Here is a 22,378-nt window from a genome sequence, read left to right as displayed (position 1 = left end):
GCTGGATCTGCTTTACCATATCCTGCATTGACTCTTGAGTTAACAAATTTGCTTCTCCTGCCTGAGCATTCACACAAAGGTGGGTTCGGCTTTCTAAACACACACACACACACACACACACTGGCTGTTTTCACAAGACAATTTGCAAAAGAGCCACCTTTGTGGCTGATGTCGGATGCAAAATAGATACCGTAATCTGCAATCTGCTTCGCTTCCAGTGCGAGGGAGAGTAGATGGTTGTGGCCAACCGCTGGGCGTGTATTGTTCATCCCAATCCACCCACAAAGGGTGTGCCGTTCCCTGGTTGGCTCGGCCTTTTGGATGTGAGCCCACAACTACCCACATGCAAGTTGTGAGGTTCTTCCCAGCCCAATTAGGAGACTGAAGATAAAAATCTGGAAGAGATACTTATCTATGCAACAACATGCATCTCTGGGAGACGCACCTGTGTATAACAGCAAATTGTGCAGATAACATTGGCAAAATGTTGCTTTGAGTAGAATGAGAGCTCCAGACAAAGCCCTGAAGCAGAACCCAAGTGTGGTTCCTACACGTCTCTGATCTAGTGTGGTTGGAAGGAATGGAGTCATTTTGCAACCCACCCGTCACCTTGCCTTGCCTTGCCTTATACATGTACTTTGTATATGCTCTGATGATCCTGTTTAATTTTGGAGGCAGCGATGCTTCTGAATAACAAGCCACAGGAAGGGAGAGTGCTCCTGTGCTTGGATTCTGGTACGTAGGCTGAGACCCTACCTGCCCGCGGACTGCCTCGCCAGAGTGTTGCATGCCCTGGTTATCTCCCGCTTGGATTACTGCAATGCGCTCTACGTGGGGCTACCTTTGAAGGTGACCCGGAAACTACAACTAATCCAGAATGCAGCAGCTAAACTGGTGACTGGGAGCGGCCACGAGACCATATAACACCGGTCTTGAAAGACCTACATTGGCTCCCAGTACGTTTCCGAGCACAATTCAAAGTGTTGGTGCTGACCTTTAAAGCCCTAAACGGTCTCGGTCCAGTATACCTGAAGGAGCGTCTCCACCTCCATCGTTCTACCCGGACACTGAGGTCCAGCGCCGAGGGCCTTCTGGCATTTCCCTCACTGCGAGAAGCCAAGTTACAGGGAACCAGGCAGAGGGCCTTCTCGGTAGTGGTGCCCTCCCTGTGGAACGCCCTCCCACCAGATGTCAAAGAGAACAACAACTACCAGACTTTTAGAAGACATCTGAAGGCAGCCCTGTTTAGGGAAGCTTTTAAGGTTTGATGTATTATAGTATTTTAATATTCTTTTGGAAGCCGCCCAGAGTGGCTGGGGAAACCCAGCCAGATGGGCGGGGTATAAATAATAAATTATTATTATTATTATTATTATTATTATTATTATTATTATTATTATTATTATTCTTTAAGGTTTCTCACAGGCATCTTGTTGGCCACTGTGAGGACAGGATGTCAAGACTAAATGGGCCATTGGCCTGATCCAGCAGGCTCTTATCTTGTTCTTGCCAGTGGCAATCTCCGCCTTCTGGTCTCTGTCATTGGCCAATTATTATCCTTGCCTGCTTTTTGAGGCAATTCTGGGGTTCTTTTTCAAAGGTGAATTGTTCCTGTTGTTCTTCTGCTGTTAATCCCTTGCTTCCCATTGCGGTTTTCTTAAGAGCTAAATTATGGAGGGGGGGGGGAGTGTGCATTTTTGCCCCAAATGCACAACTACAGTGGTACCTCAGGTTACAGACGCTTCAGGTTACACACTCCGCTAACCCAGAAATAGTACCTTGGGTTAAGAACTTTGCTTCAGGATGAGAACAGAAATTGGGCGGCGGCAGCACGGCAGCAGCAGGAGACCCCATTAGCTAAAGTGGTACCTCAGGTTAAGAACAGTTTCAGGTTAAGAACAGAACTCCAGAACGAATTAAGTTCTTAACCCAAGGTACCACTGTATATAAATTGTGCACGCACACACACACGCGCACACACACACACACTAGCATCATGTAGTACACCGGCAGTCATTTTCTAACGGAAGTTTGCCATGTTTATTTAAAATACAGTGGTACCTTGGGTTAAGAACTTAATTCGTTCCAGAGGTCCGTTCTTAACCTGAAACTGTTCTTAACCTGAAGCACCACTTTAGCTAATGGGGCCTCCTGCTGCTGCGCCACCGCTGCGCGATTTCTGTTCTCATCCTGAAGCAAAGTACTTAACCCAAGGTACTATTTCTGGGTTAGCGGAGTCTAACCTGAAGCATCTGTAACCCGAGGTACCACTGTACTTTAATACAGCTTTTAAAGGTCAAAACATTCTCAAGGCAATTTGCAATGTAAAACCTGAAACTCTCTGTGTGTGTTCGTGTGTTTTTATTGCAAGTATCTAAAACGACAGTATTAAAACAACATTCCAAGTTGAAAAGAAAATAAAGCAATAACTGTACAAACAGCAAGCATCAATTAAAAACAGACTGAAATATCCACGTCTACAGGGCCTGTGTAAAAATAGGAAGGGACCCAGGCATAGCTCTCTCATGGAAGGCCACTGCAGCGCATCATGACCAAAAATATGTGCCAGATGCCCTCCACATGTTTTGAACCACATCTCTCCCGCACAGACAATGGTCAGAACCGATAGGAGTTCTTTATAGTCCAAAACAGGGGATTCCACATTGGTGAAGGATGTAAAAGAAGGATTTTCTGGCCAGCTGTACAACTGAATGAGGTGTATCAATGTGAAGAAACCAGAGTCTCCATATGAGCTTTCTAAGCATTTTAAAGAAACAAGTATTTTAATGTATTAACTATTTTCAATCAAATGAAAGTGACAAATTGGTCATCATGCCTGAGACTTTGCAGGACCAGGATATACGATGGGATGTGTGTTTCTGTGGCTTCGTTCCTCCTGAGGAACTTTGGTAGAATTCCTCTCGCACATTTTGCTATATATTTCTGATTTTAAAAGGTAAAGGGACCCCTGACCGTTAGGTCCAGTCGCGGATGACTCTGGGGTTGCAGCACTCATCTCGCTTTATTGGCCGAGGGAGCAGGCATACAGCTTTCGGGCTTAAAAACTGAGTCCTATCCTTGGGTAAGAGCTCAGGAAATACAGGAAAGAAGCCTGTCATATATTTGAGGGGCCCAAGGCTACCACCTCAGCTGTATTCTTGGACCAGAACTCGTGACATGATAAAAGATGGAAAACCTTTGAAGATACATTTTATGAAGGCCTCGGTCCAGGTTCAAGCTTGGGGCCACTGGACACATTATGGATTTTGAGAGGGTGGCGTGGGCGCCAGTCACAAAATGGCTGCTGTGTGGGAAGTGGCAAAATACAGAACGGCTGCTGCATCTGAAAGAGAGAAAAACAAAACAAAAACAGGATCACAAAATGGTCCCTACCATCAGCAGCCCCATCAGGGAGGGGGAGGCACAAAGCCTAACACAGTAGCTTCCAAGCTTTCTACCTTCTGACATCCATATCATACCCTCCAACTGCCCTGAAAATGCTGGGATTGTCATGAAAACCTTGAAGCCACCGCTGCTCCACACTTTTTCATGCAGAGTCCCAAATTCCCAAGGGGCCTTTCCTCCAGTACAGTGGTACCTCAGGTTAAGTACTTCATTTGTTCCGGAGGTCTGTACTTAACCTGAAACTGTTCTTAACCTGAAGCACCACTTTAGCTAATGGGGCCTCCAGCTGCCCCCGCACCGCCGCTGCACGATTTCTGTTCTCATCCTGAAGCAAAGTTCTTAACCTGAAGCACTATTTCTGGGTTAGCAGAGTCTTTAACCTGAAGAGTATGTAACCTGAGGTACCACTGTACGGCGTTTCAGCATGGTATTGGAAGTTCAGATCCATAAGTCCCTATAGCAAGTTTCTTAGATCCCGCTATCCTTTCCCCGCCCCCCCAACCTGAGATCAAATCAGAAACTGGGGTGACTTCTGTAAATCCAGGACTGCCCCTGGAAAATAGGGACACTTGGAAGGTCTGGAATTCCAGTTTAACGATGCGCTTCAGGAAGATGTGCGGACCACAAACATGGCTGCTCCATTTTGGCCTACAATCTAGGGCCACTCAATAAGGGCATGAGGCTGACCTGTGGCGCTTCAGGTCCACCCTACTTAAACCTAGCAGGGGATGCACATCGCCCTCTCCTGGGGCAAAACATGACCAGACTGGGGAGCTTTATAATGGTGGGGAAGCTGTTTCTCATGGAAGTCTGTTGGCCATTATGGGCCTTTGTTAAAACCACTCCAAAACCACTCAGCTCACAAATATCTCTTACGTACATGCAAACACACATGAATACTACACGCACGTACACACAGCACACACATAATCCCATGAAAGTGGCATTCGACTCTGCAAAGTCCTTTGTCCCTCTTGGCTGGCGATAAATTGTCACCCTTTCTCCCACAACAATACGCCCCGGCAGCATATGGAATTTGTCACAGCCCAGCCATCGGCCTGCAACTAATTTAGAGCACAATAGGACGGGCTATGCTCTTTCCCCCCGTCTCCCCGCTTTTCTTTCCTTGCACTCGGTCTGCCGTAATAAACACCATCTGCTTTCCCTTCCTTCTTGCGCCGATTTGCAGGAGACTCAATGAAAAGAAAATAAGATGAAAGGAGCTGACTCCTCGCTGCACCTTGCCCTATTTGCGGAGCTCAGCTCTTCCAAATACCTCCCGCAGCAGGGTATGTGAGAATTTGCTTCGCGACTGGGGTGGAAAGGAAAGGAAAATATAAAATACATTCCATAGGGCATGAAATGGCCAGGCCTTTTTAATATTGAAGCAAAAGAGAATTACCCATGCCCTATAAATCTGGCAGAACCAGGCCGATACACAAGGATAGCGGAAAAATACAGGCCAATCCAGTGTGTATGGACTGCAACCTTAGTGCGAGGCTGGGCCCAGCCCTAGAAGGCTGTTGTTCACATTGTGTCCTGCAGAAGATAAGGGGTGCTTGCTGATCTGTACAATCACAGAAGATGGTTGGGGAGGTTCTATTCTAAGACAGCCTTTGCCAAGCTCAACACTCCAGATGTTTTGGGCTATAGTTTTTGGGCTGGTGGGGGTGGGTTCTGGGAGTTATAGTCCAAAACATTCAGAGGGTTGCCGGTTTAGTGCATGGTGTAGAGAAAGCAGATATTTTTGTTGCATTGATTTGTTTGATTTACTTTAACAAAATAGGGGGGAAAAATTAAAGGAGGAGAAACTACTGTTCCCAGAATTCTTTGGAGGAGGCCGTGACTGATGTGGTATGAAACTGCTTTTAAAATATTGATCAGATAGAGCCTAGGTTACAGCCTTTCCCCAAGAGAAATATATTCCTCCTAGGAATACAGGAACACTTGCCTTATACCGAGTCTGATCAATGATCCATCTCAGTACTGCCAACACTAACTGGCAGCAGCTCCCCAGGGCTTCAGGCAGCGAGTCTCTTCCAGCCCTACTTTGAGATACTGGGGAGTGAACCTGGGATCTTATGCATACAAAGCAGGTGCTCTACCACTGAGCTACTGCCCTTCATCTAAAAATAAATTAAGATGCTAGTCTAAAAAAATAGAGCTGAATTTAAGAGGAAGCTGCCCCCTATTGAATCAGACCACTGGCCCATCTAGTTCAGTGCTGTCTGCACAAACTGGCAGCAGCTTTCCAGGTTTCAGACAGGGAGTCTCTCCTGGCCCTACTTGGAGATGCCACTGGAGGCTGGACCTGGGACCTTATGCGTACAATGCAGCTGTTCTACCCCTGAGCTATGAACCTTCCCCTCTCCAAGCAATCATTGAAAAAGGGTGGGGGAATAAATGAAGGGCTCATTGATTGAGATGCATCTCCGATGGATGTGGGGCGTGAGATTCTCCCTTCACTTGTCTGTGAGCCTATCCTCCTCCCTCCGCTGCCAGACGATGTTTACAGACAACACAGGTGTTCATCTGCGTTGCGAGCCCTCTGGCACCGTCCCTGGAACATCGGAGCTCTTTCCACAATGAGGGATTGTGCACTGCAATCAGAGGTAGCCAGATCTGGGGACCAGAATTTGGCAACTGGCTGAAAAACTGAAGGAAATGAGCATGCCATAATTAGTTTAATTGAGCTAAATTATATACATAAACAGTCTAAGACACGTCGGGGGCCTTCTTCCACAGGGGTTCCCCAGCCTCCATCCCCTCCCCATGTACTTATCGGTCTCTCACACACAATTTCACACACAATTTCTGCCTGGGTGCCTGCCAGGAGTTTTTTGATAGCTGCAAGGCAGGCTAGAAAAACTCCCATCGATTGAGCTTTTCATATACTTTGCCTATAGTATTCCTGTTTTTGAACAGCCTAGCCCATGCTAGCTCTACATTTATCAGAAAGTGGTCGCCTTTTATTTTGGCTGGGCTCCTGCATATTCCAGTTTCCTCCTTGTAGCTGCTAAACAAGCCAACATTCAACAGGTGCAGCTGTGGCAAACTTCATCTGTTGAATTTTGACTTGACTCACATTTGTCTGTCCTAAACCTACTACCAACCCCCCCCCCCAAAAAAAAACACTATGGTTTTCCCAGTAGTGATGTATGGAAGTGAGAGCTGGACCATAAAGAAGGCTGATCTCCGAAGAATTGATGCTTTTGAAATATGGTGCTGGAGGAGACTCTTGAGAGTCCCATGGACTGCAAGAAGATCAAGCCTATCCATTCTGAAGGAAATCAGCCCTGAGTGCTCACTGGAAGGACAGATCCTGAAGCTGAGTCTTCAATACTTTGGCCACCTCATGAGAAGAGAAGATTCCCTGGAAAAGCCCCTGATGTTGGGAAAGATGGAGGGCACAAGGAGAAGGGGACGAGATGGTTGGATAGTGTTCTTGAAGCTACGAACATGAATTTGACCAGACTGCAGGAGGCAGTGGAAGACAGGAGTGCCTGGCGTGCTCTGGCCCATGGGGTCACGAAGAGTCGGACACGACTAAACAACTAAACAACAACAAAACCTACTACCAAACGATGCTCTCAGGTGACTCGAGTTTGAGTGTTATGAGCATGAAAACTTTGTTCCTGCCGCTGATCACTGTAGCTATATATGAACTAGGAATGCTCCTCAATAATGTAAGAAAAGCCCTGCTTCAAATGGGTCAAAGGCCCATTCAGTCCGACATCCTCACAGGGGCCAACTAGATGCCTACAGGAAGTCACAGGTGGGAACCAAGTGCAACAGCAATCTCCCTAGTTGTGATTTCCAGCTACTTTCTAAGGCGGGAGTCAGGAGCAGGCCAGCAATAACTCACAAGGAGTCAATGAACTTAACTCTGTATTCAAAGAAACAAAGCAGCTCAGGCCTAGTGAGCACAGCAACTCTTCCCAGTAGATCTTGCAGTTGCAAGAACCGAAGGTCCCTGCCTTCCCATAGCTCTCTAAATTCCCTCCTTCCCTGGAGCAATCTGAGACTTCCTTGCTTTGTCTGTCTTTGTTCCGCCCTCTTCATACCTCTTCTGGTTCTGGGAGACCAGGGATGAGGGAAGCCAGTCGCAGCAGGATGGGGAATCTCCCTGGCTTCTTCAGCAGCCTGCCTCATCTCTGTCTCCTGGCCCCCCTCCTCTCCTGCCTCTGAGGCTGGACTGTTCTCTGCCACAGACTCCTCCTGCTCACTAAACCCTGTTGCCTCTTCAGCTTCCGACACCCCCTCCCACTCTGCTCCTTCTTCTCCCTCTGACCACTCATTGTCCTCCTACCACCAACCCCCTGGCTCTGAGCCTACTTCATTTGGGAGGGGGGTGTTCCCAGCTGGTGCCCCCCCACTCCTTTGCATCCAAGCCACTCCATGGCACCAGACGTCATCAGTTCTCAAAGGTTTCAAGGGCATGGAGGTCCTCTTGAAGCAGGGATTGGGAACCTCCAGCCAGTTGGCTTTATATGCCCCAGCTTCCTCACAACCCCCCCTGCCCCCCCCCCAAGCCTGATGTTGTTTCCTGTAGGTAAGAATTGCACAGTGTCTAGGAGGGGATGTAGCATTTATTAATACACATGGGAAAGAATGTGGTAATCTTGCTTTTAGGGAATATTGAGTGAGTACTGTAGTGCTTTGGGGAATGGCCATCCCTGGCCAGCTTTGGCTGAGTTGGCTTCCTGTATTAACCACTGGGGGGCACTGTCTCTCCTTAAATGAGTACACACTCTAGTGCTCTTAATTCAGATTAGAGCTGGGGCACAGGTTGAGGTGATAATAGTAAGAGTGCTGGAAATGATGGATGACCTTCAGAAGGTGACTTTCCTTTGCTACCACTGTTATGTGCAGCTGGAGAGTTTCTGTACCAGTGCTCGGCAGCTGTCTGATGCTGCTGGGGAAGCTTTTTCAACCAGACACCCAAATCGACATTATGGCCAGAGTTACATATTAGGTGTATTGCACTACACCCGTCATCTATGGACAAAAGTTATCTAGAGATTTCCAGTAATCTCACATTGAGTTTATTATTAATATGTGCTTTGGCTCCTTAACATGCTTCAGTCTCTTACCCTTGGGTATCACCATGGTGCAATAGTTAGAGCATTGGACTAGAGTGTGAAACCATTGGAATGTGAGTCCGGAGATCAAATCTCTACTCAGCCATAAAGCTCACTGAGTGACCTTGGGCCAGTCAACCTTTTCCTCACTCTAAAGTCCAGGAACTGTCGTGTGACCAAATGGACATCAATTTCACATTCTCTCCATTTCCCAATTTTGTTTCCAATCCACTGTCTCAGGCAGTATATCTCTGAATGCAAGTTGCTGGGAATCACAAGTGGGGGGAGGTAAGTATTTTATTTTATTTTAGAATGCTGAGTACAATCAAACCTTGGTTCTCAAACGGCTCCGTTTCTGAACGTTTCGGCTCCCGAACACCGAAAACCTGGAAGTAAATGTTCTGGTTTTTGAAGATTTTTCAGAACCCAAATGTCTGACGCAGCTTCCGTTTTGAGTTTCCCTATTGAATTGAGGCTTCTGCTTTCAGATTCTGGTTTTTGAACATTTCAGAAGTTGAATGCTCTTCCAGAACGGATTTTGTTCAAAAACTGTGGTTCTGCTGTAAAAGGTGACATGATAGAAGTTCATTCAATGAAGCAAGGCCTGGAGGAAATGCGGTACTTTGGGGTTTTTTTGGCGTTTTTGTCAAAAAAGAGAGAGAGAGAGAGCAGCTCAACAACTTTCAGGTTTTCCTTAAAAAGTTCAACAACTTTCAGGGTGTCCTGGTTTTTACTTTTTGAAATATGGCAACCCCATGGAGACATGTGGGGGGACTGTAAACATTGAGGTCAATGAGGTCCTTTTCTGCATCTGTGGACTCACGCTGCACTGTTGATGGGTGTTTTCCTCTGCTTTATGACATGCTACCCTCTCTTTTGGAGTCTGATTCCATGCGCAATAGATATACACCATTGTCCTTCTGGGCATGTATTTGGTTGAGGTTGCTGAATTAGAAAAAAAGTAATCAAGTGCATATATGTTATGTGTGTATTTAAAGGTAAAGGGACCCCTGACCATTAGGTCCAGTCGTGGCCAACTCTGGGGTTGCGATGCTCATCTCGCTTCATTGGCCAAGGGAGCCGGCGTACAGTTTCCGGGTCATGTGGCCAGCATGACTAAGCCGCTTCTTGCGAACCAGAGCAGCACACGGAAACGCCGTTTACCTTCCTGCCGGAGCGGTGCCTATTTATCTCCATGCACTTTGATGTGCTTTCGAACTGCTAGGTTGGCAGGAGCAGGGACCGAGCAACAGGAGCTCACCCCGTCGTGGGGATTCGAACCACGACCTTCTGATCAGCAAGTCCTAGGCTCTGTGGTTTAACCCACAGCGCCATACGTATCTATAAATACACATGCCCATACATCACATGTAGATAGACAGGAGCAGACACACATAGATCTTAGACGGTGTATCTGAAGAAGTGTGCATGCACACGAAAGCTCATACCAAGAACTAACTTAGTTGGTCTTTAAGGTGCTACTGGAAGGAATTTTTTAATAGATCTTAGACAACAAGGCTCTTGGAGCTGTTACAAGGTAGAGTGATGAATGAGAGTCATCTCAACAGCCTCCAGTGACTTTGGCGTTGGCGAGCTCCTTTCCCCCGAAGATAAAGATGTTCTTGTTCCTGGTGGGAGGGAATGAAGAGAGCAAGGGAAGCAGAACAAAGTGGGGGTCTTGGCTGCTCAGCAAGAGGCCTTTCCCAGGCAAAATCTCTTCATGCACTGCTCCCATAGAAGAACGCACAAGGTTATCTCCATGCAAGATGGCACCTCAACTGCTCCTAGTACCAACCTTGACCCTTTGGTGCATCTCCATAAACTGTTCCCCCCCAAAGGCTGGGATGATGTTCCTTCCACCCAGGACTACCAGAAGCTGCCCCACACACAGTGCCACAAAGCAGCTGCATTGCATGATCTGAGGTTGGGGGGCACTGCAGGCCTAGAATGAGAGGGCATGGGTAGGCAAACTAAGGCCCGGGGGCCGGATATGGCCCAATTGCCTTCTCAGTCTGGCCCAAGAGCAGTCTGGGAATCAGCGTGTTTTTACATGAGTAGAATGTGTCCTTTTATTTAAAATGCATCTCTGGGTTATTTGTGGGGCATAGGAAATCATTCACCCCCCCCAAAAAAAAATATAGTTCGGCCCCCCACATGGTCTGAGGGACAGTGGACTGGCCCCTTGCTGAAAAAGTTTGCTGACCCCTGCAGCACATGCTCCAGGCGGCAGGTTAGGGGGCTGACGAACAGCATCCTGCCCTGAAGATGATGTGGTGTGGGAGAGAGAGAACAGAAAGATGTTGCAGCACACACTCCGTGCCTCCCAGGTTTTGCAGCTCGCTGGGAATGATGGGACTTGTACTTCAATACCTATGGAGTGAACCAAATTGGGGGAAACTGGTGAATGGGGTTTTTTCCCCCTGGGTAAGTTTTACTGAACTTAAGTGGAGAAATAATGATGATGGGGCAATTCAACCCTTCTCTTTCCCCCTGGTTGTTCTGCCCCCTTGAGATGTCCTCCTTTGAGCTGTATTTCTCTCACAGAGGTGAAAAAAATATATATAACAGGTTAAACAAGGGTCACACACTGCCGGCTCTTTTTGCAGCTCCTATGTGCAGGTACCCTCTTGGAGCAGCTTGCTGTGTCTCCCACGCAAAGGAGAAGGGCACCCCAAATCTGCCCCCCCCCCCTGCTTTGTAAAGGCCTCCTTTGAGGTGCAACTCCTTGGCAACAGGAGGTGGGGGAGAGAGGAGAGACGCTGGCTTCCTGAAAAAAGCCGGTAGTGTGTGTGTATGAGATCTCAACACATCCACCCCACCCCCTAAGTACTTTCTTTTTCTGCTTAACAAGGCCAAGAGTGAATAGGGGAACTTTTCCAGGGTTTGAACATGAAAGACTGAGCAGGGGGAGGGGGCAAATGAGGAGGGAGGGGACCCTTTGCAAAAGCCTCGGCCTCTCTCTCTCTGGTTTCCTTAATCTAGTCGGAGGAGGGGGCGTGAGAAAAGGGGAGGGAACTGCAGGTGAAATATATAGATATATGTTGCATTGGATATGCAACATATTTTGCAAATAAGATATTTTGCAAATAAGACAGAGACACCTTGAACCAAAAGTGGGAAGGTTAAGAGTTTCAGGCTAGACAAAGTTCTCCCCCACCCCTCTGCTGGAAATCCAGCCCCTGGAAGGCTACCCTTCCCCACGCCGGGGCCCTCCAGCATGTGGGGGAGGAGGAAAGAGGAGGCCCCTTTTTTACTTTTGCGCTCTTTTGATCTATCCGGCGCAGCCTGCACGGTTTTGCTCGCGCGCGCAGCAGCTGATCAGCGCCCTCCTGCAGCCGAGCTGGATGCGGAGAGAAAGGAGTTGAATGCCATTTTCTCCTCCCGTGCTTTTCTTTTCTCTTTTTTAAAAGACAGGTCTCATTTCTTCTTCTATTTATTTGGGGTTTGCAGCTTGTAAGCAGCAGCAGCGCGCAGCTGAGCTCTTTCCCCTCCTCGCTCTGTTTTGGCTGAAACCCCTGGATTTATTCCGGCTGTGCTTGGCACGGAGCCACCCATACTCTCTCTCTCTCTCTCTCTCCCCCTCTCCTTTGCCAAGCGGAGGACTTTTCCTCTCCCGCGGTTGTCTTGGCTGGGCGTCTCAATGAGGGCTCCTTAAGCCGGGGAGCCTTTTGCGCGCCGGGGAGGACTCACGGCTCGCTGGGGAGGTTTTCCACCCCTTCTCTCCGCCATCAGAAACACGGTTGCCTGGAGGGGGACTGGCCGGCTCTCCAGCTGCCCCGCGGCTCCTTATGGAGACGGCAGGGAGAAGGCGGCGGCGCTGGCCGGGCTGCCTCCGAGCTGCGCTGTGGCTTTGCTGCTTGCTACCGGCGCCGGTCAGCTGCACCTGGAACCGCGCGGGGCTCCAGTACGCCAATCGGAGGTAAGGTGGGCGTGTGGTTACTCCGGGGGGTTTAATGCGGATTGTGCTTTTTAATGCCCAGAGCTCATTGGGCTAGGCCCATCTAATTCATCCTTCTTTCCCAGCAAGACAGATGCCTCTGGGAAGCTCGCAAGCCCTGTTGCTTTATCTATTTGCAGATAGACTGCTCCTACACAAGGGAGCTCCATTTTATTTATGGCATTCATAGGTTCAACTTTTCCTCCAAGGAGCTCAATATGGTGTGCAGGAGTGCCAGCTTGGCCCTGTGACTGTGGGTGCCTGGGGCTGTGGGCGTCATGCAATGTGCATGGCCCTGGCACCAAAATTTGTGGCTGCATGGCCCTTTCATGGGGAATTTCGTGGGTGCTCAGGGTCCCAAGGAGTTGGCACCTATGGTGGTATGCATGCCCCTTTGCAGCTTTATGTAACCCTCCACAACAGCCCTGTGAGGTTGGTTAGGCTGAGAGGCAGTGACTGGTCCAAGAAGACCTAGTGAGCTTCCTGTCCAAGTGGGTATTGGAACACTGGTCTCTGCCAGGTCCTCGTCTGATGCTCTACCCATTGTGCCACACAGTCAAGTTATTTCGTCAGAAAGGTTTCCATAGTGGCTAATGAACAAAACATACAAGAAGCTGCCTCAATACCGAGGTGGGTCATCAGTGATGGTCACACTGACAGGCAGCAGCTCTCCAGGGTTTCAGGCAGGGGATATTTTCCTTGCCACATCTGCAGACGGAGCTGGCGAATGAATGTGGGACCTGCATGCAAAGCGGCCGCTTTGCCATTGAACTGCAACCCTCCCTCACTGATATTTATTGTCTTAGCTGTTGTTGCCACCCTGATGGATGAAGGGCAGTGAATAGAGGAAACAAAGAGCATAAGAAATAAAAATGGAATGAGAAAGGACAGGGCACACTCAGAGAAAAGGCTGGGCAGGGAGGAGGAGAAAAGCAAGCTCAACTCCATCAGCAGAGTAGGAGAATCTTAATCTTCGGGTTGTGGGTTCAAGCCGCACGTTGCACAAAGGATCCCTGCATTGCAAGGGGGTTGGACTAAATGACCCTTGTAGCCCCTTCCAACTCTGCAATTCTATGATTCTGTGATATACCAACCAGCCGGGATGGAGAGAGTAATGGATGTGTTCACACTATGTGAATTTGCACCAACATTTCGAAAACCACCTGGGCTGCTGGCCATGAATGGGTCTGGTGGCAGTGAATTCCATAAGCTAATTGTGCTTTGTCAGCTCTGAAGTTAGGGCTAGTTCTGAAGGCATGTTTTAATAACCATATCAAAAGTTATCATAACTTTTATACTTGCAGTGAAGGAAATTAAGGAATGGTGAAATGATAGGACTTCCCCATCCCCATTTTGAATATAGTTTTAGAGCACTCCTAATCTATATAGCAGGTCTTGCAGGGTAATGACTAATCTAGCTACTGAATTTAGGTATAAATGGCAAAGGACAGCTGTAGTTTTGGTTCCCACATTGGCTTGGGAAGTACAAGCTATGTAGACTTGCATCAAAACGCGAACCGGATCAAATTTATCTGCCATCCTTATTTGTGACATGTATTTTGGGGTAGCAAGCCTTGGTGAAAGGGACCTTCCAAAGGTTTTGCTAGCAATAAATAAAGCAAAGGACACCTTTATCAATGGACAGAGAACAACAAGGTGAGTTAAGGAAGGGTGGCCTGTGTCCAAATTCAGGTGTCATTTGCTCTTTGTTTATTTATCTGTCACATTTATATCCCACCAAGGAGCTTGAGACAGCATACATGGTTCTCCCCTTCCTCGTTTATTCCCCACGACAACCCTGTGAGGTAGGTTAGGCTGAGAGACAGTGACTGGCCCTAGGTCACTCAGTGAATTTCTGTGGCTGAGCGTGGGATTGAACCCTGGTCTCCCGGGTCTTAGTCCAACACTCTAGCCACTGGTGTTCCTAGCCTGGGCAGCCTCTAACACTGAAATTGGGGACCTCAGGCCCAGGGACCAAATGTGGCCCTCTGTTCCCCTTTATCTGGCCCCTGGGAATCTCCCTAGCCTTGCCTTTCACCTTCCTCCAGTGTTTTTGCCTGGCTGGGCTGTGTCCCTGAAGCCTGATGGTGATTCTTGCTTGCTTGGAAGGATGGAGGACAGAGAGTCTGTAGCACAAGAAACCAGCCTGGTGTACAAAGGGAGACATTTATACCTGTTGCTCTGCCCACTCTCGATTCCCAGCATGCATCCCCCAGGCTGAAAAAGGCTCTGGGCTCCTGCTACAAAGTCTGCTGCACCAGGTTGAGAGGGGGGAAAGAATGCGGAGGCAGGAAAGGAAGTATTTCCTACACTTTGAATGACCACAGCTAATTATAGGCATTGCCCTGATAATGTTGGGGGTGGAGCATCCTGGCTCACTCTGGGCCATCACTTGCCTGTGATGGCAATGCAGGAGTCAGGTAGCATCAAGAGCGTTGGGGCTACGGGATTTTCTGAACCGCCAAGCTGATTGCAGCCATATATGCTGATTTCTGCTTGCTGCGTTTCAAGGGGGTTCTTCTCTGGCCTTCTGTAAACACTGCAGTCAAATGGAGGGGTAGAGTGAAACTCTACTAGGTAAAGGTAAAGGACCCTGTGATCTCAACCACTGAGCCTCTTGGGCTTGCCAATCAGAAGGTTGACGGTTCAAATCCCCATGACGGGGTGAGCTCCCGTTGCTCTGTCCCAGCTCCTGCCAACCTAGCAGTTCGAAAGCACACCAGTGCAAGTAGATAAATTGGTACTGCTGTGGCGGGAAGGTAAACGGTGTTTCTTCCGTGCGCTCTGGTTTCCGTCACGGTGTCCCCTTGCGCCAGAAGTGGTTTAGTCATGCTGGCCACATGACCCAGAAAGTTGTCTATGGACAAACGCCGGCTCCCTCGGCCTGAAAGCAAGAAGAGTGCCGCACCCCATAGTCACCTTTGACAGGGGCAGATACAGTGGTACCTCGGGTTACATATGCTTCAGGTTACAGACTTCGCTAACCCAGAAATATTGCTTCAGGTTAAGAACTTTGCTTGAGGATGAGAACAGAAATCGTGCAGCAGCGGTGCGGCAGCAGCAGGAGGCCCCATTAGCTAAAGTGGTGCTTCAGGTTAAGAACAGTTTCAGGTTAAGAACGGACCTCCAGAACGAATTAAGTACTTAACCCGAGGTACCACTGTAAATGGGTTGTGTGTATCCTTGCTAAGTTACACTCTGACATGATTTGAGTCAGACCATTGGTCTGTCTAGCTGTCTAGTATTGTCAACACTGGCTAGATTTCAGAGAGGATTCTCTCATAGCGTTATGTGGAGATGCTGAGGATTAAACCTGGGACCTTCTGCAAAGCAAATCCTCTGCCACTGAGCTACAGCCATTCCCCTGAATGCCTTGGTTGTTTTCCTGATGAGATAGATTTTTTACCGAGCATTACGTTTTTGTACGGTGTGACTTTCTTTGGTGGCATTTTTTCCCTCTGTTAATGAATGGTGACACAGAAATATTTCAATTAAATAAAATGGCACAGGCTGCATCATATATGTAGTTTTGGGTCATATCCATGCTATACATTTAAGGCACTTTAATAGTCACCTCTCCCCCCTGCCTTGAATCCTAGGAACAAAAGTTGTCTGCTCTGGTGGCTACTAGCCAGTGTTTGAAATTAGCCAGGTGCCAGGCGCATTTTGCACCTGGCTACCGGCCACTTGCGACCAAGTGAAGATGCCTGGGCTCCAGGATGGCACCTGACGCCTCCACCACCTGCAGGTGCATGCCAGGGAATCCTTGGATCTTGACTGTTTCCACATACAGAGGATGCTCGGGTTGCGAATGTGATCCGTGCAGGATGCACGTTCGCAACCCGCAGCATTCGCAACCCGCGTCTGTGTGTCTGTGCACGTGCGGTTTGCGATTTGGTGCTTCTGCGCATGTGCAAAGCACAATTTAACGCTTCTGCGCATGCTCAGCCACCGAAACCCAGAAGTAACCTGTTCCGATACTTCCAGGTTTCGGCGGTCCGCAACCCCCCCCCCCAAAAAAAACGCAACCTGAAGCAGCTGTAACCCGAGGTATGACTCTACTAGCAACACATCTTGTAGAATTCTACTCATGATATTTTATCTGCACAATCAGAATGGATTTCAGGAGCCAAAAAGTCCTGTTTTGGACTCACAGCTGTCCATGGAGGCGCAGGTCAGTTTTGTGTCCAGGGCAGCCGTCTACCAGCTCCACCTGGTTCACTCGCTGATACCCAACCTGCCCGCATACTGTCTTGCCAGAGTGATGCATGCTCTGGTTATCTGCCACTTGAACTACTGTAGTGCTCTCTACGTGGGGCTACCTTTGAAGGTGACCCAGAAACTGCAACTAATCCAGAATGCGGCAGCTAGACTGGTGATTGGAAGTGGCCGCCAAGACCATATAACACCGGTCTTGAAAGATCTACATTGGCTCCCAGTACGTTTCCGAGCACAATTCAAAGTGCTGGTGCTGACTTTTAAAGTCCTAAATGGCCGCAGTCCAGTATACCTAAACGAGTGTCTCTACCCCCATCATTCAGCCCGGATACTGAGGTCCAGCTCCAAGGGCCTTTTGGCGGTTCCCTCACCGCAAGAAGCAAAGTTACAGAGAACCAGGCAGAGGGCCTTCTCGGTAGTAGTGCCCTCCCTGTGGAACACCCTTCAGATGTCAAGGAGATAAACAACTACAGTGGATGCTCTGGTTCACGTTCGCAACCTGCAGCATTCGCAATCTGCGCATGTGCGGTTTGGTGCTTCTGCGCATGCCCAAACATGATTTAGCACTTCTGCGCATGTGTGACCGCCGAAACCCAGAAGTAACCCATTCTGGTACTTCTGGGTTTCGGCGTTCCATAGCCCGAAAAAACGCAACCTGAAGTGGCTGTAACCCGAGGTATGACTGTATACAACTTTTATACGTTATCTGAAGGCAGCCCTGTATTGGGAAGTCTTTAATGTTTAATGCTTTATTATGTTTAATATATTTTGTAAGCCACCCAGAGCGGCTGGTGAAACCCAGCCAGATGGGTGGGGTATAAATAATAAAATTGTTGTTCTTGTTGTTGAAAAATATGTCTTGTATCCGTCTGGGCCAAAAATGGCAACTAGGCATGCTGTTATGGCGACTGCAATCCTGGCTTAAGGAGCCATTTGGTGCCTAGCTTACATATCTGAGTTTCTAGCACTCCTGCCAGCCACAATGGCTGTCCTCTGCCTCCACAGTCAGAGGCAGCAATGCTTCTGAGTACCAGTTGCTGGAAACCGCAGGAGGGGGAGAGGACTCTTGTGTTTGAATCCTGCTTGCAGGTTTCCCACAGGTGTCTGTTTGGCCACTGTGAGACCAGGATGCTGGACTAGATGGGCCATTGGCCTGATCCAGCAGGGTTCTTACGCTCTTTCTTGGGGAGGGGCAGCCCTGCCTTAAGGGAGAGCATCCCTTTCAGCCAGCGGCAATGCTGGCCAGATGACGTTCCTGCCCAGACCAGGCAGCCTGCCTCCCAGGCGTCATGGGAACCGTGTCTAGGGAGGTCTTGCAGCTGGAGAGCGGAATCGAGACAGCCTCAGAGCGCTTCTTGCGGTGGGCCCAGATTTTTTTTGGGGGGGGAGGGAGGGAACAGAAGATCAGGGAGATCTACTCATTAACTCCACTTGGCCACTGGCGCCCGTCCCTCTTGGCGGGCTGGGATCTTGGCCACAGGGGCGGCCCTGATGCTGAGTGTTCACATTCCACGAGCGCGAGGGACAACCCCTTCCAGCTGCTCTGGGCTGAGCGGTTCTTGGCCAGCCACCCACTCACCCACAAGCCTGCAGCATCAGGACCAGAAGAGGCCTGATTGACAGGAGGAAGGCAAGGCATAAAGAGGCTTTTGTGATGGGCTGGGGGGGGCAGTGGCGAGGGTGTCGCATGGCCTCACTCCAGGAGGTAGGTGGTGGCCGTGGGGCTGGCGTGATGCTGAGGAGGAATGTGACAGGAATGTCAGAAGTAGGGGAGTTGTCGTCCGTCCCCCTTCATCAACCTCGGACTGGAACCAGTCCCTGGGCAAGTGTGTGCTCAAGAGATGGGGTTTTGTCAGCCTTTAACAGTAAGCACCTTGACCCCTGTGAGACTCTACTCCACCCCCCCCAAAAGTATCAGAGCAACTTAGTAAGTTTCCCGTCCTCATTGAGCCCTTGGACAGCAGACTGAGAAGGCACACAGGGGTCAGAGTCTGGCGACCTCACTCCATTAGTTCTGCTCTGGCAGGCCTGCTCCATCAGGTCTCCTCTCTTCTCCTTTCTTTTTTTTTAAATATAAATTTTATTAGTATTTTCCACACGACATAATAATAAAATAATAATAATAACAACAATTTATTATTTGTACCCTGCCCATCTGGCTGGGTTTCCCCAGCCGCTCTGGGCGGCTTCCACAAAGACCAAAAATACACTAAGATGTCACACATTAAAAACTTCCCTGAAGCCTTAAGATGTTTTCTGAATGTCAGGTAGTTGTTTATCTCTTTGACATCTGATGGGAGGGCGTTCCACAGGGCGGGCGCCACTACCGAGAAGGCCCTCTGCCTGGTTGCCTGTAGCTTTGCTACATGAAAAATATCGAAAAATAACAATACACAAAATACAAAAACCGACATTCAAAAAACAAACAAACAAAAATCCATATCTTATAAGTTAATAATATAAACACATAAAAACAAACATTGACTTCCACCAATCCCACAGTGCCTCACTTACCTCTCCTTGTGTCTTCTTTCCTTGTCATATCTATCCTAGCATCCAGATATAAATCCCTCTTTCTTATCCTTTCACTTCATAAGGTTATTCCTTACTTACTTGGCAAGGGAGACACCTTGATCATGAAGGTCTCCTCTCCTTTCAGCTGTCATAGAATCCTAGAGTTGGAAGGGACCTGTCTTTTGCCATGCTTTCCCTATATGCATGCATTTCAGTGATGTAGGCAGGCCATTTCCTTTTGGGAATGAATGGAGCCCTGTCTGTAGGTGGTCTCTTCTGGTTGAAGGACTGTGCAGGGCAGTGGTTGCTGGGCAGCTGAATCCTTGCCTCTCATGCTGTGTGGAATGACAGAAGTTGCTTGAGGTTCCTTTGATCTTGCTCCATCCCTGAGGCTGCAACACAATGAAGCTTCTGCTGGGATGCTGGCTTGAGCCTCTGGGGTTGTGTAAAAGGTGGAGGAATGTATGATTTGGGGCTGAACTGGTGTGTAGGGGAGGAGACAGACCCCAGCCCTTATAAATTTGGCTTATGGTGAGTCAGCAAAGTGTCAAGCCAACATTTGCAACAAACCTGTGGGTTTTTGTTTTAAGTGGTGAATTTCAGGAAGCTCAACAACTCTGAGGGAAAGCTTTTCCAGAGGGATTGCAGCGAAAGCAATAGAGGGTTGCTGCGTCCAATGTTAGCCCTACTCAGGGTAGACCCACTGAAATGGCAATATATGGCTACTGCTATGGCATCGGGCTACAACTTCATCATCACCGTTGACCACATTGACTAGGGAAAGGTCAGAGGGAAACAAAATACCTTATCTTCCGGGAATTTGTCTAACCTACTTTTTGAAGCCGTTCAAGTTGGTGGCTGTCACTGTCTCCTGTGGGAGAGAGTTCCACAGATTAACAATGCATGGTGTGACGAAGTCCTTTCTTTTATCTGTTCTGTCTTTCCCAATATTCAGCTTTGTTGGACTTCCACGAATTCTTGTTTTTATGCAAAAAGGAGAATTTTTTTCTTAATCCACTTTCTCCATAATTTTATACATTTCTATTGTGTCACCTCCTTCTTGCCTTTTCTATAAGCCTAAAAAGTTCAAGTTCAGGAATGGGGCACAGTGGGGGCTTTAACTCTTTCCACCCACTGTGTTCTCACCAAAAATCCCCCCCCCAGCTGCTATTGGTCCCAGGAGGGGCAATTTTTCTCAAGGCTGTGGTGTGGGAAGCAAATATTAACTGGGCTCCAAAGTCCCAATTTTGTCAGTAGTGTTTCTATTTTACAATCCCTTTAAAAACCATACAGATGATGCATTTGATGTGATTTGCCATTTGACCCTCAGCCCCTTTTGGGTAGTGTGCTCCCGTGTGAAACTGCCTTCTGCCAGCTCCCACCAATTTACTGCAAGAAGAATACTGGTGAAGTGGTCCAGGCTTATGGAGGGGGGGAGTCAAAGACCCCTTACTATTTCTGCAGCTGCAGCGTCCCAGCAGAGATCTTGCCTCCAGCATCTTAGAACCACCCAATCAGCACAAAAGGGGAGTTTTCTAGCCACTAAGAAGTTGTCTCCTTCCCCTTTGTGCTGATGGGAGCCAATCAGAGCGAAAGGAGGTGAGCCAGCCAATGAGGGTGGGCTCCTAGGGTCCTTCTGGAGGAGAGGCGTGGGAAGAACACCAAGGAGGTGTTTAGGAACCCTGAAAAACAAACCAGGGTGTTAGGGATTGATTAGCTGCTTGTGCGTAAAAACGTGCTCCCTCAGAGTTTGTGCGACCCCACAAACCTCCGTGTGTGACGGAGCTCCTCAGACATGTCTGCTCTAGTCACTAGTAGAGTCCGACAGTGGCTGTCTGCGGAAGCGTTTCCAGCAAAGGAGCTCCTTAACGGAAACGCGTCTCCTGGACTCACGGCGTGACAGTTTCCGGCGAGGTGAGGGTCTCCCTATGGGAGACTCAGATACCTCCCCACTGTTCTCGCTGGAAGCTTCCCCGAGCCCTCCCTCCTGCTCGCATTCCCTCAGAGACCCACTCCTCCCCCTGCTGGTCCCTGCTTCAGCTGTTGAGTCTCTTTCTTCCTCCCTGAGTCCCTCCACCACCTGATGCTCCGATGGCAGTTCCCTGACATCCACCTCCCCTCCAGGGCCCCCCTCACCCCCTCCCATTTCCTCTCCCCTGGGAGGTGAAGGGCTAAAACCCCGAAACGAATCTTCCTCATCTTCCGACGTCTCGAACAATTCCCTCCATCGATCGTCGTCCTGGCTCGCTGAATCCTCTTCCTCTTCAGAATCTGGGAACCCCTCCAACTCCTCTTCCTCGTCGGTGGTGGCAAAGTATTCCCTTCGGAACCTCGCTACAGGCTGAGGTTTACGTGGGAACCTCTGATGAAAAGTCTCTATTTAAACTTCGTCATTGACATCCTCTGCCCTAACCCAGGTGTTTTCCGACTCTGGTTCCCCTTCCCACATTACCAAATACTCTACTTGATCTCCCTTCCACCTGGAATCGAGGATCTCCGCTACATGGTAGCTGTGTTCCTTCTCCTCCATTGCTGGTCCCCTAGTGACCCTCCCTTCACTGTCTCCTCTATACGGTGACAGCAACGACCTGTGAAAAACTGGGTGCAGCTTCATGTGGTTCGGTAACCGGAGCCTGAAAGCCACTGGATTGACCTGCTGCATGACTTCAAACGGACCCAGCCTTTTGGGTCTTAATTTCTTACAACCTCCTTTGAACGGCAACCCTTGGGTTGACAGCCACACCTGGTCCCCCACCCTGATGCTTTCACCTTCCCTTCGGTTTTTGTCTGCCTGCCTCTTATATTCCTCCTTAGCCCTGTTTAAGTTGAGTTGGAGCTGGCGATGGATCGCTTCCATTTCTTCAACGAACTGTTCTGCAGCTGGAACGCTCCAGTTCTCCCCCTCCCCCCCTGGGAAGGCTCTGGGATGGCACCCGTGATTAGCCAAAAAGGGGCTCATCCCCGTGGACACGTTCTCTGCATTGTTGTAGGCAAATTCTGCCAACGCCAGCTTCTCCACCCAATCATTCTCTCTGTCATTAACATAACACCTCAAATATTGTTGGAGAACCCCATTTGCTCTTTCCGCCTGCCCGTTGGTTTCTGGATGACGGGCCGTTGAAAAATTAACCTCTACATGCAGTAAGCTCATGAGCTTCCTCCAGAACCTGGAAGTAAATTGTTTCCCTCGGTCTGAAACCACCCTCAAGGGGGCGCCATGCAA

The 22,378-nt window shown here is 48.9% G+C and overlaps 1 protein-coding gene across 6 annotated transcripts in view; it reads left to right on the top strand.

The window, feature by feature from the left end:
• The first annotated feature begins 11,577 nt into the window (after positions 1–11,577).
• EMID1 (EMI domain containing 1) overlaps positions 11,578–22,378 on the top strand; it is a 74,955-nt gene continuing 64,154 nt past the window's right edge. For 2 of the 6 annotated variants that reach the window (XR_014519844.1, XM_083478720.1), the window contains exon 1: positions 11,578–12,405. Coding sequence is in view for 5 of the 6 variants with exons in the window: in XM_083478720.1 (XP_083334846.1) it covers positions 12,275–12,405 (131 nt within the window). In the remaining variant the exon portion in view is untranslated. The remainder of the gene's footprint in view (positions 12,406–22,378) is intronic. The other 4 variants (XM_083478723.1, XM_083478719.1, XM_083478721.1 and 1 more) reach the window with 4 other exon arrangements.

This window comes from Podarcis liolepis (assembly GCF_965112155.1).
Source record: "Podarcis liolepis genome assembly, chromosome: 15".
Lineage (NCBI taxonomy): Eukaryota > Metazoa > Chordata > Lepidosauria > Squamata > Lacertidae > Podarcis > Podarcis liolepis.
The sequence above is the reverse complement of the archived record's forward strand: the minus strand, read 5'-3'. Positions and strand labels throughout refer to the sequence as shown.